At 41.8% G+C, this 19,568-nt stretch overlaps 1 protein-coding gene across 3 annotated transcripts in view; it reads right to left on the bottom strand.

The window, feature by feature from the left end:
- Positions 1-5,882: 5,882 nt before the first annotated feature.
- Paip2b (poly(A) binding protein interacting protein 2B) overlaps positions 5,883-19,568 on the bottom strand; it is a 28,972-nt gene continuing 15,286 nt past the window's right edge. For all 3 annotated transcript variants that reach the window (XM_090336729.1, XM_090336732.1, XM_090336730.1), the window contains 3 exons: positions 17,460-17,608; positions 7,722-7,898; positions 5,883-6,467 (listed from right to left, as the gene is read on the bottom strand). In XM_090336729.1, coding sequence (XP_090192855.1) covers positions 6,411-6,467; positions 7,722-7,898; positions 17,460-17,597 — 372 coding nt within the window. In that variant the 5' untranslated portion in view covers positions 17,598-17,608 and the 3' untranslated portion in view covers positions 5,883-6,410. The remainder of the gene's footprint in view (positions 6,468-7,721; positions 7,899-17,459; positions 17,609-19,568) is intronic.

Here is a 19,568-nt window from a genome sequence, read left to right as displayed (position 1 = left end):
CCTTACAATATGGTGACATAGTGACCTAACCTTAGGAAATGCACTGCTAGCAAATGCATTTTATTCTCATTTTATTGAGATTTTCAACAGCTGCTATTTGGTTTATAACTTTGAAGGCCCGTCCCTCATCCAAAGAAGTTACTGGCATATAATGTTTAGGAGGAGGAAACAAAAGAACAGTTTTTAAATACCTGTGCAAGTCTAGACCTGAGGTGGCTGGAGGAGGCCAGGAACCATCAGTATCTCCCCCCCAACAGTTGCCTGTGCACTGAGGGCTGTTTCCCATCTCCTGCCTCTGCTGTGGTGTCTTTCCCCCACATATGTCCAACAAAGGTAGTAGGACCTCTGAGACATTCATTCCTCTTTGCAAATGGAGAGGACACTGTTTTTAGAAAGATCGGATTCCTCCCTCCAGTCTTGGGGCGGAGAAACCACAGCACTAATGTTCTACTTCCTTGTCTACTCGCATGCTCATAATTATTAATAAGGATTTATCAGATGAGTCAGAAGTCCTGATGTGGGCTGGGAGTTTGGCCTAGTGGGAGAGAAGATCTGAGTTTGATTCCTCGGTATCACATACATAGAAAAAGCTGGAAGTGGAGCTGTGGCTCAAGTGGTAGAGCTCTAGCCTTGAGGAAAACCTAAGGACAGTGCTCAGGCCCTGAGTTTAAGCCTCAGAACTGGCCACAAAAAAAAATAAATAAATAAAATAAAGAAAAGGTCCTGATGTATAGTAGGTAGCACAAAAATTCCTTATTGAAGTTGCAAAGTTATAAAAAAATGTTTGCAGCAGTTAAGGTTCCTGTAGAATCTATGATGACAAAACTGGTTCTGAGCCAGGAATTTGGCCTAATGGTAGAGTGTTTGCCTCGCATGCACTAAGACCCAGGTTTGATTCCTCAGTACCACATTCATAGAAAAAGCCAGAAATGGTGCTGTGGTTCAGGTGGTAGAGATATAGCCTTGAGAAAGCCCAAGGGCTTTCTGTTAGCATAGATTTAGAGTGACACATTACTTTTAGAAAACATATTTTAGGGGTCAACAGCATAGCTCAGCAGCAGTGTTCGAGGCCTTGAGTTTGATCCCTAGTACTCCAAAATGAAAAGTAATTTCAATTTCTTTGTAGTATTAAATAGTTTAGAATGTTTCTTTATTCATTAAAAAAAAAAAAAACACAAGGATGCTGCTGGGGCCAGGAGTTTGGCCTAGTGGTAGAGTGCTTGCCTAGCATATACAACACCCAGGTTCGATTCCTCGGTACCACATACGTAGAAAAAAGCTGGAACTGTTGCTGAGGCTCAAGTGGTAGAGCTCTAGCCTTGAGAAAGTCCAAGGACAGTGCTCAGGCCCTGAGCTCAAGCCCAGGACTGGCAAAAAAAAAAAAAAAAAAAGATGCTGGGCACAGCTCATGCCTATAATCCTAGTTACTCAGGAGGCCGAGATCTGAGGATCACAGTTCAAAGCTAGCCCAGGCACTAAACACCATGATACTCTTATCCAGTTAACCATAGAAAATGGGAAGTGGAGTTGAGCTCAAAGGTAGAATGGTAGCAAGATACTCAGCAAGAAGTTAGACAGGAAAGAAATGCTCAGCAAATCTTGCTATGACAGTTATTTTCTTTTTTGGTGTGGTACAGGGCCTTGATTTTGCTATACCATTAGAGTGACATCCCTAGCCCTTTTTGCTTTAATTTCTCAAATAAGATCTTGGTTTAGGGGCCGGGAGTTTGGCCTAGTGGTAGAGTGCCTGCCTAGCATGCACAAAGACCCGGGTTTGATTCCTCGGTACCACATACATAGGAAAAAGCCGGAAGTGGTGCTGAGGCTCAAGTGGTAGAGCTCTAGCCTTGAGAAAGTCCTTGAGTTCAAGCCCAGGACTGGCAAAAAAAAAAAAAAAAAGATCTTGGTTTAATGCCCCAGCTAACCTGGATCACAACCTTACTACTTCTGCTTCCCAAGTAATCGATGTGACATGTCCTACATGTACTACCACATCTAAGTTTTTACTGGTTGAGATGCTAGGTCTCACTTCTTACTCCTTTGAAACACAGATGGTGCATATCTGCCAAGTAGTATTCAGTAACCAAGCTGCTTCTGTCTCGTCACCACTGCAACTACAGCATGGAAGAAATAATGGGGAAAAGACTCATCAGCTTCTTCCTGACACACAAAGTAACTGGGGAACTCGAACTTACAATTTCTAGGGACAAAGAGAGGTGAAAAGATTCATACAGGCAAAGCTATAGGCAGAGGCAGAAGACCAAATGTTGCTGCTACATATAAGTCAGGGTCAAGCCTCCTTGTCCTTATTACCCACTTGTTAAACTAATAATGCTGACATTCTCCCAGAAGAGGGTGCTGGGGATACACAAGCTTTCACCCAGTGGACACCTCCAAATTCTGGTCAAACTTGTTAGATCTCTATGGATTCTCATCCTTAGCATTGCCTAAACCTAGAAAGATGATTAGTTTTTAATACTAAGACCCTTATTGAAGGGCTTGCCCCTCCTACCTCAAAGAGGAAGATTCAGCAGCCCAGGAAGTCACTTGTCTGTCTAGTGTTTCCAGCAGCTCTAATGAAAGATGATTCTTTGAGGGGATTCCCTTTGGCAACCTCTTCAGTTTTCTCTCGAATGTGCTCATTACCAGGGTATTTACTAGCCTCCTCAGCCTCTTTACAATCAAGACATTAAGCAATAAACAATCTGGAAAAAGCTGCTTGATATTTCACTAAAAATGTTTATTCTTAAACCATTGTTAACATAATCTTAATTAAAGAGATCCCAGCTGTCGTGATTTCGAAAACAAAAAGGTACTACAGAGATCCAGCCTTATCTTTATAATCTTTTTCTAGTTTGCTTATATACGATTTCCAAAAGTCAACTATTGTAGAGAGAACAGACCCAGACCCAGAGCTGCATGTCTAGGCCTAGACTATACTCTTACATTTTCTGTTGCAGTTCAAAGGTCTGGAGAAACTGAAAAGGCATTACCTTAATACTTTTTTTTCTCTTTAAAGAGAAATTATACATCTACTTTACAGTTTCAGAATCAAATAAATACTTGGAACAATCACAGTGATCAGAAATCAATAAACTAATACTGGGACCAATCAGATTGACAACTGTTTTAAACATACAGGTTCCATTTCTATACAAGTTCTCAAATTGCCAATAAAAAAATTTGAACAGAGTAGTGGCTTAAATTTGACATCATTATCATTTATAAACACAAAACTGGACACGAAAATCTAAGTGTTCAGCCTGGCTTGTACCCAGAACCTGTGAGGAAAAGTCCAAGACAGAGGCACTCAGTCCTCTCCTAACAAAGGGCCTAGAAGACCCACAAAACTTTTCTCCCAAGAAGCTGACAAACTCCTAACCAAGACGAACCTATTGTCCTGGGGGACAATTATACTCCAACCTCAACATAGATAATGAAGGAGTGGGGCCACAGGAGGAGTCCATGAATGAGAACTGCTTAACAATTAAGCAAAAGACTATTTTGTTAGCTGCTTCCAAGCCTGGAGTCAGAACACACTGCACCCGAGTAGGACTGGAAACTTCAGCCCTCAGGTTCCACATTCATCCAGCAAAATTTTCTTAGATAAAATACATATTGTGAAATCATGCTAAAGACATCCAAAAATATTTTTAAAAATGGGCCAGCATAGCAGAGGGCAAATGAGCCTACTCGGGCATCAAAAGATTAGGATGTAGCAATGGCTAGACTCATTTTCCAGATGGGTGGCCAAATGAGAGTGCATTGTACTCTGGGATGGAGATTCCCAGGGTATTAAAAAAAAAAAAAAGTTGTTCTTACAATCCAGACACATTTCTGACAGCCTTCAGCGTTCTGAGCTTGGGCAAGCCAATGGAGAATGTGGCCAAAAGCAGCAGCCCCAGGACAGGTAATTTTCTTCTATTTTGTGCACTGCTAACACCCTGTCTCCTTATTAGTGGCAGTAACTCCAGCAGAATGCTAGAATAACAAGGTTTCTTTTTTCAGACTCCTCCCTGAAAACAAGTTAACAGTTTCCATCTCTTGAGGTACAGCTTGGGGAACTAATGTGCTTGTATGGCACTGTAAGGAAGTTCCCTAAGCTACTTTTCTATGACATGTTACCTATTGAGGAAGACTATGGGCATAGTGCTTGCTTAGCAAGTATGAGACCCTGGGTTCAATCCCTTGTATTAACCCCCTCTTCCTTCCCCAAACAAGTCAACAAGGGAGCTCCTATTAAAACATTTTTTCTTCAGCTTTCCAGACCCTAATCCTTTCCTTCCAACCTCTACCCCATATCCACATACTGAATTTACACTGACTTTATTTCAAGTTACATTATCTTCCCTCAGACACCCATCACCCAGCACAGTAGCAGGTCATACAGAAGCCATGGCATCCTCAGGCCTCTGCAACCCCTGGCCTGGGCAGATGACCATGACTGGACACATTCTCTTTCACACACAACAATGCCATCTACAAAGACAGCTCCCGGTGCCCAGTTTAGTTCCTCAGGAGTACAGTAAATCCACCTTATGCACAGATTTATTTTAAATGGCTTGGACCAAGCTTGTTGAAAAATAATAAAGATTTCTGTGTGCACATTACACAACTCAGTTGCAAAAAGAAAGCTCTCAAGTCAGTCCCATGTTATCATCAGTGGTGTTTAAATTGTTCTGTGATCTACTGTTTCCTTGCCCCGAATTTTGTGAAAATAGCCCTCCCCAAAAGCAAATGGTGTGCTCAAAACAAAGGAAAGGTTAATGTACTTAAGTGGTTAAATGAAAATTTTAGATTTGTTGAACCAATGCATGTTTTAACCAGAAGTTGGGAAGTGTTCTGGGAAAAAGTAACCAACTATCCGCAGTTTGATACTATGCATCCTCAGTTTGTCTTCAGTGGTGGTCTCCTTGGAACCAAAGACCTGCTAAGGAACCCCAGTAAATTAGTAACAGGCAGGAAAGACAAAAGAAGCACAACTGGAGTCAGCTTAGGAAACTGGAGAAGCTGGGTGTGTAGGAACAGTAGCAGTTGATAATAACTACTTTAAATATTCCAGAGGCTCTGGTACCTTCTCATGTGGCCCAAGCAGGATGCCTAGGTTGTTTCTGAGTTACTTTGCATAATTCTGTAAGGTAGAGAGAATCATTTGAATAGTGACTAGAGTTTGCTTGTGTCTTTGTGTCTGCCTGTCTCTCTCTATCCTTGAACAAGTATAGAAACCTTTCTGAAGGAATTACGATACCAGGGGAACTACCAGGTCCAAATAATTTAAGATACAACAGGATTATGGATGATTTATCCTGGCTTTACCTAGAACAACGACAACAAAACTTTCTTAGTGTTTTTGGCAAAAAGAGTACATTTGGGTGGAAAGGAGACAGGACAGACACCGTGAGGGTCAATGTGGCAAATCAACCCTAATGTCTCTTTCACTTTGTAAATGATAAATCTGATGGCTTAACCATAGAGGATACGAGCCAAGTGAGGTGGCTCACACCTGTAATCCTGGTTACTCAGGAGGCTGAGATCTGAGGATTATGGTTCAAAGCCAGCCGGGGCACTAAAGTCCGTGAGACTCTTATCTCCTATTTACCACTAGAAAACTGGAAGTGGCGCTGTGGTTTCAGGGGTAGGGTGGTAGCCTTGAGCTGAAGAACTCAGGGATGGCACCCAGGCCTAGAGTTCAAGCCCCAGGACTGGGGAAAAGAAAACAAAAACCAAAAAAACAATAGAGGACAACAACATTTAAATGACTCACATGACAACCACCCTGATAGCCCTCCCATTTTGATATAGAACTTCCATCAATCACCAGAAGTTACCACAAACCAAGAACTGTGTTTTCGTAAATGGGGTTTAGGACAGACACCACCAGCTCAGCGGTTGTTGTTTAATCCCAGTTCACCGTAGAAACTCCAAGATTTGGGGAGCTGAGCTTCATATTCTTTATTTACACCACTTGTTTCTTCTGCTTGTCCCTCTTACCATCCAGCTTAACAGACTCCAAAAGTAGCTCTCCAGGTGTTTCTTGCTCCTGGTAGGTATACAGTAGGCTAAGAAGGGTATTTCTTAAATACCCAGTTTTCCTTGGTCAGCTTATTTTGCTTAAACACAGACAATAGACTATTCCTGACAAAGGAAAAACAATAGCAATTTCCTTAACTCAAAAGAGATAATTAAGCACATTAAAATAGGAAACTGCTCTGAACAAAAAATCAGTAGAACAAAAAAGAAATACTCAAAGGCTTGTAGAGTAAGACTGAGCACATGAGTTACTCAGGATCACAGTATCCAGTAAAACCACTATTCCCCTCCCCAGCTGTGCACGCTTGCCCGCCCACCCCCCTGTGCATCACTATCCCCAGATGTGGGGACAGATAAGTCCTCTCAAAGCTTCTGTCAGCTCAGTACTTCACTCCTGGAATAAACTCCTTGGCATCTGGGTTCAGGTTACTTTTGCTCTGAAATAAGAACCAAGAAATAATGCATCTCAAGTCAAGCTGTATTTTAAATTATAGACTCCCCGCCGCCCCCCCCCCCACATTAAGAGTTTTTGGCCAGGCGCTGGTAGCTCACACCTGTAATCCTAACTATTCAGGAGGCTGAGATCTGAGGTTTGAAGTTCAAGGTCAGCCCCGGCAGGAAAGTAAAAGTAAATGAGACTCTCACCTCCAATAAACCACCAGAAGTAGACGTGTGGCTCAAAGCAGTAGAACACTAGCCTTGAGCAAAAAAGAGCTAAGGTACAGTGCCAAGGCCCTGAGTTCAAGCCCCATGACTGACCAAAAAACAACAACAACAAACAAACCCAAATTTTGGCAACTTTCAGGGCAGAATCATTCAGAATATAATTTGTATGAGAATTACAGTGTTCAATAGAGGCTGGAAATTCACTTATAGGGCCCAATTGTAAATAGAAAATAGCCTCGTGGGAATATGTTCTTTCCACAATGAACAGAGTCATTGAGAACCTAGTATATTAGTAGGAGAGGGACCATTGTAAACTATCATTTAAAACTAAACCAAAGCGGGGCTGGGAATTTGGCCTAGTGGTGGAGTGCTTGCCTAGCATGCATGAAGACCCAGGTTTGATTCCTTAGTACCACATACATAGAAAAAAACTGGAAGTGGTGCTGAAGCTCAAGTGGTAGAGCTCTAGCCTTGAGAAAGTCCAAGGACAGTGCTCAGGCCCTGAGCTCAAGCCCAGGACTGGCAAAATAAAACAAAACAAAAACCTAAACCGAAGAGACCAAGATTTTGGCCTAGTGGTAAGAGTGCTTTTCTAGCATGTACAACGACCTGGGTTTGATTCCCTGGTACCATATACATAGAAAAAAAAAATCAGAAGTGGTGCTGTGGCTCAAGTGGTAGAGTACTAGTCCTAAGGAAAGCCCAAGGACAGTGCTCCGGCCCTGAGTTCAAGTCCCAGGACTGGCAAAAACAAAACAAAACAAAACAAAACCAACCTAAATAGAAAAAATAAAAATCAAATTTTTATCCTGTATACAATTCTCTGTTGAGAAATCTCCCACAGGAAGATAAAAGTTGGTAATGTTGGCAACAAGACTATTTCCTGGGCTCTGCCCATCTTTTCATTGCACCTTTTCATCAATGCCCATCTAAGAGATAAGACAGGACAACACAGAGAAATGAGAGTCTGTAACTTCCAAACCCTATACTCTTCTTACTACATTATCTGTGGAACTGTATCTTACCAAAATATCTTCAGACTCATGGCTGTCACTGACTGATAATCCGTTCAGCTGCTGCTGCAACGGTCCCATGGCCTGAGGCAGGTCTCGAGCTGGAATAAACCAGTCTTGGTCTTCCTCATCAAGCATCTCTTGGAAGCAGCGGTCTAAGAAGTCTTGCTCCTGTAGCTCCTCCTCCACCTGAGAGCAGAGAGCAGTATCTCAGATGCATGTGTCCTAGGGGACTCATCCTTTCCAGGGTTTTCCCCAACCTTTTCCTTCAGAAGTCATTATAACTTGGAATGATCTTGTATGAATTCTAAGTATTAAGATACTTGTAAAGACCAGTTTTTTTTAATTAAAAAAAAGCAATTTCAACAATGAGACTGTGGAAATAGTTATTAAAAAATTTTCAGGCCTTTATAGATCTTTTCAGAGATATAATATTCACACAAATATTTTTCATTATAGTCTGTGGACAATCATTTTATACAGTCTTTTCTTGATCTTGTCAAGAAACCTTTTTTTAGCTTTTCTATTTATTATCTTCAAGTAGTTATACATACTGAGTTGCCATTTAACAGTTTATGAATACGATATATCTTGATCGTTGTCACCCCTTTCAACATTGTTTCCCATCCCTCTTCTACTTACCCTTTCTCTCACTCTTCTTAATTTTGTAGAATACACATTGTATTTTTCTCTGCTGGTTGTAGAGTTTGAACTCAGGGCCTGGGCAATGTCCCTGAGCTCTTTAAGCCATAGAGCCACTTCCAGTTTTATATAGCTAATTGGAGGTAAAGGTCTCAAAGTCTTTCCTGCTTTGGCTGGCTTTGAACCATGATTCTCAGATCTCATCATACTAAGTAGCTAGGATTACAGGTGTGAGCTACTGACAGCTGGCTACACTAGATATGAGTGTGTGTGTGTGTGTGTGTGTGTGTGTGTGTGTGTGTGTGTGATGAAGCTTGAACTCTGGGCCTGGGTGCTGTCCCTGAGCTCTTCAGCTCAAGGCTACTGCCTTACCCCTGAGCTACAACCCCAGTCTCATGTTCTTTAGTGCCTGGGCTAGCTTTGAACTGTAGTCCTCAGATCTTAGCCTCCTGAGTAGCAGGATTACCGTGCCCAGTTTACACTAGATTTTTGACTGCATTCCCTTCACTTGTTCACCCCTTTCCCCTTGACCTCAACACATCCCATTTGAGTACCCAAATAAGGAAACTTCAAAAATTTTTCCATTTTAGGGGCCAGGAGTATGGCTTAGTGATAGAGTGCTTACTTAGCATGCATGAAGTCCTGCGTTCGATTCCCTGGTACCACATAAACAGAAAAAGGCAAAAGTAGTGCTGTGGCTCCAGTGGAAGAGCACTAGCCTTAAGAAAGCCCAAGGATCTGGGTGCAGTGGCTCACACCTGTAATTCTAGCTACTCAGGAGGCTGAAATCTGAGGATCAAGGTACAAAGCCAGCCCTGGCACAAAAGGACCGAGACTCTTATCTCCAATTAACCTCTAGAAAACAGGAAGTAGGGCTTGGCTCACAGTAGGGAAGTAGCCTTGAGCTGAAGAGCTCAGAGACAAGGTCCAGGGGTAGGACGGTAGTCTTGAACTGAAGAGCTCAGGGAGAGTGCCCAGGCCCTCAGTTCAACCTCCATGACCCATAAAGAAAAAAGGAGGGCTGGGAGTTAGGCCTAGTTGTAGAGTGCTTGCCTAGCATGCATGAAGACCCAGGTTCAATTCCTTGGTACCACATACATAGAAAAAAGCCAGAAATGGTGCTGAGGCTCAAGTGGTAGAGCTCTAACCTTGAGAAAAAGAACCCAAGGACAGTGCTCAGGCCCTGAGTCCAAGCCCAGGACTGCAAAAAAAGAAAGAAAGAAAGAAAGAAAGAAAAAAGGAAAGCCCAAGGACAGTGCCCAGGCCCTGAGTTCAAGCCTAGGACTGGCAAATAAATTTTTCTAGTAACGAGACACCCCATGGCAAAAAAAATATGTTCAGAATCTTAGAAAGATATAAAGAACACTTCTGGATATATCAGTAGAAAATTATGTCATTAATGAAGTATTCTTGCCAAGGAAAAGAAATTTAGGAGCCAGGCACTGGTGACTTAGGCCTTATAATTGTAGCTACTTTAGAAGCTGAAAACAGGAGAACAATGGTTCAAAGCCAGCCTGGGCAGAAAAGATTTTTAGGCACCCTTTCAAAACTGTGGCTGAGTGCCAGGCACCAGTGGCTCATTCTTATAATCCTAGCTACTCAGGTGGCTGAGATCTGAGGATCACAGTTCAAAGCCTGGATACCAAAGTCCATGATACTCTTATCTTCAATTAACTAACCACCAGAAAACTAGAAGTGGTGCTGTGGCTCAAGCAGTAGCCCTAGTGTTGAGCTGAAAGAGTTTAGGGCCAGTGCCCAGGCCCAGAGTTCAAGCTCTGACAAAAACAAACAAAATCTATGGCTAGGTACAATGGTACCTATTACCTGTCATTCCAAGCTATAGGGTCGGCTGAGATTGGCAGTATCAAGGTACCAGGCCAGCCTGGGAAGAAGAGTATATGACACTCCCTCTCTATGGAGGGAAGCTGCTGAACCCAGTGGCATCCTGGTGATCCCAATAGTGATAAGAAGCATAAAAGACAACTTGAGACTCAAGAGCACACATGGGAGCAGGGAAAGAGTGTACTCTTTATCTGACTTATATAAAACTGTAACACCTCTGTATATCACCTTTGTAATAACAATTAAAAAAATTAAAAATAAGAGCATAGCCAGGTGCCCATGGATAATGCCTATAATCCTAGCTACTCAGGAGGCTGAAATCTGAGGATCGCGATTCAAAGCCAGCCCAGAAAGTCCATGAGACTTATCTCCAATTAACCACCAAAAAACAAAAAGTGGGTTCTGTGGCTCAAGTGGTAGAGAGCTAGCCTTGAGCTGAAGAGCTCAGGGAAAGCGCCCAGGCCCAGAGTTCAAACCCCACAACTGACATGACTCCCCCTCTCAAAAAAACCCAAACCAAAACAAAAAAACATACAATGGACAGGAAGTGAGACCCTATCCTAAAAATGACCACTGAAAAAAGAGATGGCTCAGGAGTATTCTATCAGACTAACAGGTGCAAGGCTCTGCATTCAAATCTCTATTACTACACTTCCCACAAAAAAAACTGTATGAATATATATTCCTTAAACATTGCCCCAAACTAAAGCATTATAAATATATCAAGGCTATCTCAGAATTCTTTGCAGATAATACTACTGAGTATGGTTAACTCTGCAGATTTTAATGTGATTTTAAGAAGACAAGACAGACTCCCTTTTTTTTTTTTTTTAAGGGGGGAGAGGTCATGGGGCTTCAACTCGGCCTGGGCCCTGTCCCCTGAGCTCTTCAGCTCAAGGTTATCACCCTACCCTTGAGCCATTTTCTAGAGGTTAATTGGAGATGAGTCTCAGGTCCTTTTGGGCCCTGGCTGGCTTTGAACCTTGATCCTCAGATCTCAGCTCCTGAGTAGCTAGGATTACAGGTGTGAGCCACAGTACCCAACAAACAAGACAGACTCTTGCTTCACATCTGGTAAATCGCTTTCCTACAACCTGCCTGGTGACAAATTCATAGCTCACTATTCAGAGTGAGCAGAGAGGGCAAGTGAAAAGTAATCATTAAAATTAGCATATATAGGTGCCTCATGTATTCAGAAGAAAAGTCACTGATAGCAAGACTTAAGCCAAGTATTTCAACTTCAAATTCACAATTATCCACACATTAAAAAAGATGACAAGGCAGTTGTATGTTTGAAGTTTAAAAAATAACTACAACAAAATGTTTCAATCTAGCCAGGTGTGGTGGCTCGGGCCTGTAATCCTAGTTACTCAGGAGCCTGAGATCTGAAGAACAAGGTTCAAAGCCAGCCCAGGCACAAAAGGACCTGAGACTCTTATCTCCAATTAACCTCTAGGAAAAAAAAAGGGGGGGGCTTGGCTCAAGGACAGGGAGTTCGGGGACAGCGCCCAGGCAGAGTTCAAGCCCCATGACCCACTGAAACAAAAAAGTTTCAGTCTTTAAGATCTGTGAATTTGTGTTTGAAATCAATCTGATATTTTATCTCTCCATTTTTTTTTTTGCCACTCCTGGGGCTTGAAGCCTGGGCACTATCCTTGAGTTTTCTCAAGGCTAATACTCAGCCATTTGAGCCACAGTGCCACAACCATTTTTTCTGTGTATGTGGTACCAAGGAATCAAACCCAGCATTTTGTGCACGCTAGGCAAGCACTATACCACTAGGTCACACTCTTTCCCCTCCTCACTTCTATTTTTCTGTTGGTAGTGGTCATGGGGCTTGAACTCTGGGTCTGGGTGCTATCCCAGTGCTCTTCAACTCAAGGCTAGCACGTTACCACTTTGAGTCACAGTGTCTGTCTCTCCATTCTTTTATATATACCCTTTCTGAAACATTTTACTTGAGATATTTCTCATTTAGGCCTTTTGCCCATGTGACTCTGTCTCCTTAGTATAGCAATAATCAATTTTCTTAATATGAGAGTTGGGAAGCTGGTGCGGGTAGGTGCGATGGCTCAGCTTATAATCCTAGCTACTTGGGAGGATGAGATCTAAGGATCAAGGTTCAAAGCCAGTCAGGGCACAAAAGGACCTGAGACTCTTACCTCCAATTAACCTCTAGAAAACAGTGGGGCTTGGCTCATGGGTAGGGTTGTAGCCTTGAGCTGAAGAGCTCAGGGACAGGCCCAGATGGAGTTCAAGCCCCATTACTCCCCGCCCCCCCGTCTGATACTATCTGTGTGTGTGTGTGTGTGTGTGTGTGTGTGTGTGTGTTGTGTGTGTGTGTGTGTGTATACATATTACTAAAGAATTTGAAAATTCATTATAGCAGGGTGTTAGTGGCTCATGCCTGCAATGATATATACCCAAGAGGCTGAGATCTGAGAACTGTGGTTTGAAGCCAGCCCAGGCAGGAAAGTCTATGAGACTCTTATCTCCAATTAACTACCAGCAAGTTGCTGGAAGTACATCTGTGGCTCAAGTGGTAAGTCTGTGCACAGATTCAAATTCCAATACTTGCACACAAAATATTCACTATGTATTTTTCATCTCCACATCATAGTCAGTGGCAGCACATTTTGCAAACTACATAAGTATTTTTTTATTCCAATTCCCACTTTAACTCAGTCTTTTTCTCTTTTCTTAAAAATGATGTGTGTAGCTGGGCACTGGTCAATCACACCCATAATCCAAGCTAGTCAGGAAGCTGAGATCTAAGAATCATGGTTCAAACCAGCCCAGGTAGAAAAGTCCTTGAGACAGTTAGCTCCATTAATAGCAATAAGTTGGAAATAGAAGTGTGTTTCAAGTGTACAGAACTAGCCAGTAGTGAAGAAGCTGAGTGTAAGGCCCATTGCTGGGAAAAACACCACCAAAAAAAAGTGTCTAAAAAACTGTTTGTGGAGGGCCGGGAGTTTGGCCTAGTGGTTAAAGTGCTTGCCTAGCATGCATGAAGACCCGGGTTCGATTCCTCAGTACCGCATACATAGAAAAAAGCCGGAAGTGGTGCTGAGGCTCAAGTGGTAGAGCTCTAGCCTTGAGAAAGTCCAAGGACAGTGCTCAGGCCCTGAGCTCAAGCACAGGACTGGCAGAAAAAAAAAGAAACAAAAAAACTGTTTGTAGAGATACATCCACAACTATAACTAGTACAACTGATCTTACTTCTACCTTTCTTTCCTGATTTATACTTTCTAAGATCTTGAATGAGTGCTAGGCCTTTTTTTTAGATCCTTTCTTCTCTCAAAACATTTCCATTTCTATCAACAACTTCATACTTACAGACATCTTTTCAAAGAGTTCAGTGACTATCACTCTTTTTAATGGCTGGAAGGTCTTTTGCTTACCATGACAACAGAAAATTTTTTTTTTGTTGGTGGGATTTGAACTTTGGGCCTGAGGTTGTCCCTGAGCTCTTCAGCTCAAGGCTACCACCCTACTTCTTAAGCCACAGTGCCACTTCTGGTTTTCTAGTGGTTAATTTGAGATAAGAGTCTCTTGGACTTTAGTACCGGACTTTGATCTGTGGTCCTCAGATCTCAGCCTCCAGAGTAACTAAGATTACAGGCATGAGGCACTGCGCCCAGCTCAGAGATAAATTTTTTAAAGACAAAGAATTTGGAAACTAGCTACTAACCTTGACACAATATCTTCTGACCTTACAATAAAATATCTAAGAGAATAAGATGAAAGAACTTGATGGTTGTAAGAAATGTCCAGCTTGGGCCGGGAGTTTGGCCTAGTGGTAGAGTGCTTGCCCAGCATACACGAAGACCCGGGTTCAATTCCTCAGTACCACATACATAGAAAAGTGGTGCTGAGGCTCAACTGGTAGAGCTCTAGCCTTGAGAAAGTCCAAGGACAGTGGTCAGGCCCTGAGCTCAAACCCAGGACTGTCAAAAAAAAAAAAAAAATGTCCAGCTTGTGCTTTTACCAAAGAGATTTCTTAGTTAAAAGAACTATAATGCCCAGCACGGTGGCTCATGCCTGTAATTATAGCTATTCAAGAGGCTGAGATCTGAGGATCTCAGTTCAAAGCCAGCCTGGGCAGTAAAGAACATGAGATTCTTATCTCCAATTAATCACTAGAAAAAGGGAAGTGGGCCTGTGGCTCAGGGGTAGGGATAGTACCCAGGCCCAGAGTTCAAGTCCCATGACCCCTCCCCACCAAAAAAGGCCAGCTCACAGGGGTTCAGGAAGAACAGATGTCAATAAAATCCTAGATCCTAAATACTCCTGACTCTCAAATGAACAAAAATAACATTCCTGAAATTCTCAATCTTCCGGCTGACCATAGCAATGTGTTGCCAAGCTAATGTTACCTATGAGTTATTAGGGTTAAGAGAATTTGAATATAAAAATCATTAATTAGTTCAATCCTTCTAAGGGCCTAGAAAGCAATCCTTGATGCTGTCACTGCTTTCCTAAAATAATTAGGGTTTTTTTCCCTAAAAAATTATAGTTTTGAGAGCTTCTAAGCTGTCTTTCTTCAATAATTATATTTGTCCATATCTCTTAAGAGTTCTTAGTTTTTAGCATTTTTCCATCCTGTCTCAGTTTACTAAACTCTTGCACACAGGCGCTCACAGAGGACTCACTGTGTGGATATCTGGCTCTTAAGAGTCCCAATCCTAACCAGTGGGATTAAGAGCATATCACTGAGTACCACCAAGACCAAGAGAAATTGTACTTTGTATATATATATTTTTTGTAGGTCCTGGGACTTGAACTCTGGGACTGGGTACTGTCCCTGAACTCTTCACCTCAAGGCTAGTGCTCTACCGCTTTCAGCACCACTTCCAGGCTTCTGGTGGTTAATTGGTGATAAAAGTCTCATGGACTTTCATTCCTGGGCTGGCTTTGAACTGGGATCCTCAGATCTCAGGCTCCTGAGTAGCTAAGATTACAGGCGTGAGCTGCCAGCACCCAGCTATACTTTCAACAACTTATATTTCAGTCAGAGATAGATAAAGACGAAATAAAACAGATAGGTCAACACAAAAGCCAAGTAACTATGCCATGGGAAATATATCTTCACTTAGAGTTCTCAAACATCTATTATGTCCACTTTTGTTTTGCGCCACTAAGGGGGCTCAAACTCAATGTCTCATACTTCTGTTTAGCTTTTTTGCGTAAGGCTGGCATTCTACCACTTAAGCCATACTTGTATTTCTGGCTTTTTTCTGGTTAATTGGAGATAAAAGTTTTTCAGATTTGTCTGCTCAGGTTGGCTTTAAACTTTGAACTTCAGATCTCAACTACTTTAGTGGCTAGGATTACAGGTGTAAACCACTGTGACCAGCTACATTTGGTTTCACATATCACTGCAAACTTTCACATTCTCTATAAGGAAATAAAAATCAACACAACCCCAAAAGTACATAAAAAGGAACTCTCCACCACTCTGTGTCTGACTGCTCCACAGTACAAGCAATTAATTTCACACTGATCATTATAGAGAGAACCAAAGTAGTTCCTAGGATTAACATAAGTCAGGACAGGATAAAGGAACTCAAATATATTGGTTCTCTGGGTCAGGCAGAGTCCTGTTGTATTTAAATTATACCGATCTCCTCAAGTAGTTTATAGTCCGTTAAAGAAGCTCAATAAACGAATATAGCCAGAATGAGGCTGAGAACAGAGCTTCTCTGCAGGAATTACTATGTCATACAAATTATACATAAGGGAGCATCATCACAACATGGAGATAGCAACAAATCTAGATATAACATGGGCTTATCAAGACTTCTAGATCAATTGATTAATCTGATTTTTGTGCCCTTTTTAAATCAGTGGTAGAAAATTCAGTATATATGATCATTCTGGTCTCATACCACCTAAAGATGCTTGTTTACTATTCCAGATGAGGCCTCTAAATAATTTTTTTTTAAATTTCTTGTCAGTGGTGGGTTTTGAACTCTGGACCTGGTCGCTGTCCCTGCACTTTTCAACTTAAGGCTACCACCCTACCCCTAGAGCCACAGCGCCACTTCTGGTTTTCTAGTGGTGAATTGGAGATAAGAGTCTCAGGGAATTAGTTCCTGGGCTAGCTTTGAATCGTGATCCTCAGATCTTAGCCTCCTCAGTAGCTAGGATTACAGGTGAGAGCCACTGCCACTGCGCCCAGCGAGGCCTCCAAATATTTCTAAGCTATTCTACTGCCAACTGTATCCATTTATTTTGTAACAAAGTTACAATGAAATAGTACAGCTATTGAGTTACATGCTTTGAGACATGCTTATATTTTAAGTCCACTATAAGTACTCTATCATATGTTTCTGTGAATGAGCGAAACCTCAGGGTTGGCTGGCCTGCCATTGAAGCCTTTGAAAATGGAGGTAGATTAACCAAAGAAAGAAAATGGTAGTGGATAGACCCTTTATGTTTGTCAGGGAAATGTCATTAAGAAGCCCATTTCTGGTAAGAAGACAGACTACCTTTATGTTAGTTCTGGCTGTTTGGACACGGTGTGATCACTATGAGAACATGCCAGCTTCAAGGATCACTGTAATTAAAGCCACTACTCCTGTGCAAGGAGGCTTGGTTCTAGATACAACCATTCTAGATAACCTGTACTGGTCTTTGAGGTCAGTATCCCAAGCAACACATACTTGTGTGAAATTTGGATAACCCTGCATCTCATTCAAAAAGGAAGGGAAAGTACTTCCTCACTAAGTTGGCAAGAAGCCAGAAACTGGTGCAATGCAGGATTTCTGATGGGTCTTTATGCAAAGCCTGTGCTTGGTAGAACTGGAAATTATGCTGTGATTAGTGAAACTACAATCCATTTGCATGCCACATACCCCTTCTTGCCTAGATAACCAAGCTGTTTGGCGTACTTTTCTAGTCAGTTAGGAAACACTCTCCTGTGCTGCTTCCTAGCTTACAATATTGGGCCCGAAAGTATTTTTCCAAGTGGTATTCACTTTGTCTGTTTGTGATTTTTCTCATAGCTAGACTGGGCTGAACTGCTTAACATTGCTACTGCTGCTTACAAATGAACATTTTACTAGCTGGCAGGTGCTGAACCCCTGGTGTTGGAACCTAGAGCAGTAACCTCCAGTTTGTAGGACTTTGGAGATGTAGGCCTCTGAGTCTGTCAGCTGTGCCTATAAACTTTTGGCATTTAAGGGTCCAGGCATACCAACATCGCCATGGGACTAGTGCAGTGGACAGGTAACACTGTCATTAACCTTTTACTTCTTTCTTTACCTGCCTGTTGAAATCCTCTTCATTCTCCATCCACATGTACTCTGCAAATGGGTTTTCCTTCTCGTCATGCCCATTTAACCCTTGGTCTTCTTTGGATTTTACACTGGGTGATGTACTTGCCACACTAGATCCATTCATTATGGTAGAATCTGAACAGGAACAGAAGAGAGGTAAAAAAAAATGAATATAAGGATCAAGGAAATGTATGCCTAGAACATCCAGATTCTTTCAAGAGCTACTTTAGCTGTAAGCCAAAGGGTTTGTTTCATTTTTGTTTTTTGCCAGTCCTGGGCTTGAACTCAGGGCTTGAGCACTGTCCTTGGGTTCTATTCCTCAAGGTTAGAGCTCTACCACTCGAGCCTCAGCACCATTTCTGGTTTTTTTTCTATGTATGTGGTACTAAGGAATTGAACATGGGTCTTCATACATGCTAGGCAAGCATTCTACCACTAGGCCAAACTCCCAGCCCTTTGTTTTTGTTTTTAACTTAAATGGATAGAAACATAGTTGTTCTTCAAGAATTAACAGAAAAAATTTCTAGGCTTAGTTCTTCTAGGCAAGTACTATAAACTAGGGTTAGACGTAGGAGTTTTCCAATGCTGAATTCCTAAAGATGCTAAAATCAAATCTACACCAGCTTCCTTACCTTTTTTTTTTTTGAGAGTGGCACTGAGGTTTGAACTTAGGGCCTTGAGCCTTGAGCTTGCTAGGCAGGCACTCTACCACCTGAGTCACATCCTTAGCCTTTAACTTTTTTTTTTTTTTTGCCAGTCCTGGGCTTGAACTCAGGGCCTGAGCACTGTCCTTGGACTTTCTCAAGTCTAGAGCTCTACCACTTGAGTCTCAGCACCACTTCTGGCTTTTTTCTATGTATGTGGTACCAAGGAATCGAACCCAGGTCTTCATGCATGCTAGGCAAGCACTTTAACCACTAGGCCAAACTCCCAGCCAGCCTTTAACTTTTAACAGAAGAAAAGGCTTTATTTTTAGTACTGTGATCTGAACTCAGGGCCTCATGTTTGCTTAGTTTCCTTACTGGTGTTCTACTACATGGGCCTGAAGCAGGACCTTCAGTCCTGCTTTTTGCTGACTGTTTTGGAGATGGAGCCTCACAGACTTTTCTACCTTGGCTGGCCTCAAACCACAATCCTTTGGATTTCAGCCTCCTGAGCATTTAGGATTATAGTCATGGACCAATAGAGCCAAGCAAAAGCAGTTTTTAATAAAGTGTAAGAAGTTGGGCACTGGTGACTCTTGCCTGTAATCCTAGCTACTCAGGAGGTTCATGTGGATCATGGTTCAAAGCCAGTTCAGGCAGGAAAATCTGTGATCTTTTCTCAAATTAGCTAGAAAACCAGGAGTGGCACTGGGGCTCTAAGTGGTATAGCCTTAGTCTTGAGCAGAAAAAAAAAAAAAAAAGATCAGGGACAGCAGTCATGCTCAGAGTTCAAGCCCCATGACTGACATAAAAATAAAGAAAACATAAGAACCTGCTCTTTATTCTGATTCTGACGCTTTATAGTTCCCTAAAATGTAAATTTAAAAAAATTCCTGTTCATTGTATTAATAAGCAAATAGGAAAAAATTTTCAGTTTGATTATTGGAGTTAAAAACAACTAACACTGTAATGTATATAAACTCCAGGTATGTATGTATATATATGTATACATACATTCCCAAAGTACCCATTCTCAATAACAGGTTCTGTGCCACATGATGTCCCACCATTTGTTTTTTCTTATCTTTCCTCTCTTCCCTTCTCCTGTTCCTTTTCTCCATGTTTGGTAGTACTAGAATTTGAACTTGCGCTTACTAAGCTGTTACTCTACCACTTGAGCCACTTCACTAGCTTTATGTTTATTCTTCTCATTTCTATGATAATGTATCAATACTGTTCTTTGTAGGTATGTCCAATGTTTCTGTATGATATGGTTTGGCTGAAGAGCTTCTGTTTGTCTTTTCAAATTTCCTGAGAATAGCGCCAAGAAATAGAACTGCTGGGTAGAACACTGTGGATTAGATTTACTTGTTGCCACACTTCCATAAGAATTTAAAATCCCACTGGTAGTAGAGAAGTACTGTTTTTCCCACACTCATATTATTTTTTAA

Source organism: Megascapheus bottae, chromosome 7 (genome assembly GCF_031878675.1).
Source record: "Megascapheus bottae isolate mThoBot1 chromosome 7, mThoBot2.hap1, whole genome shotgun sequence".
In the NCBI taxonomy this organism is placed as follows: Eukaryota; Metazoa; Chordata; class Mammalia; order Rodentia; family Geomyidae; genus Megascapheus; species Megascapheus bottae.
Note: the sequence above shows the minus strand (reverse complement) of the source record. Positions and strands in the feature narration are given on the sequence as shown.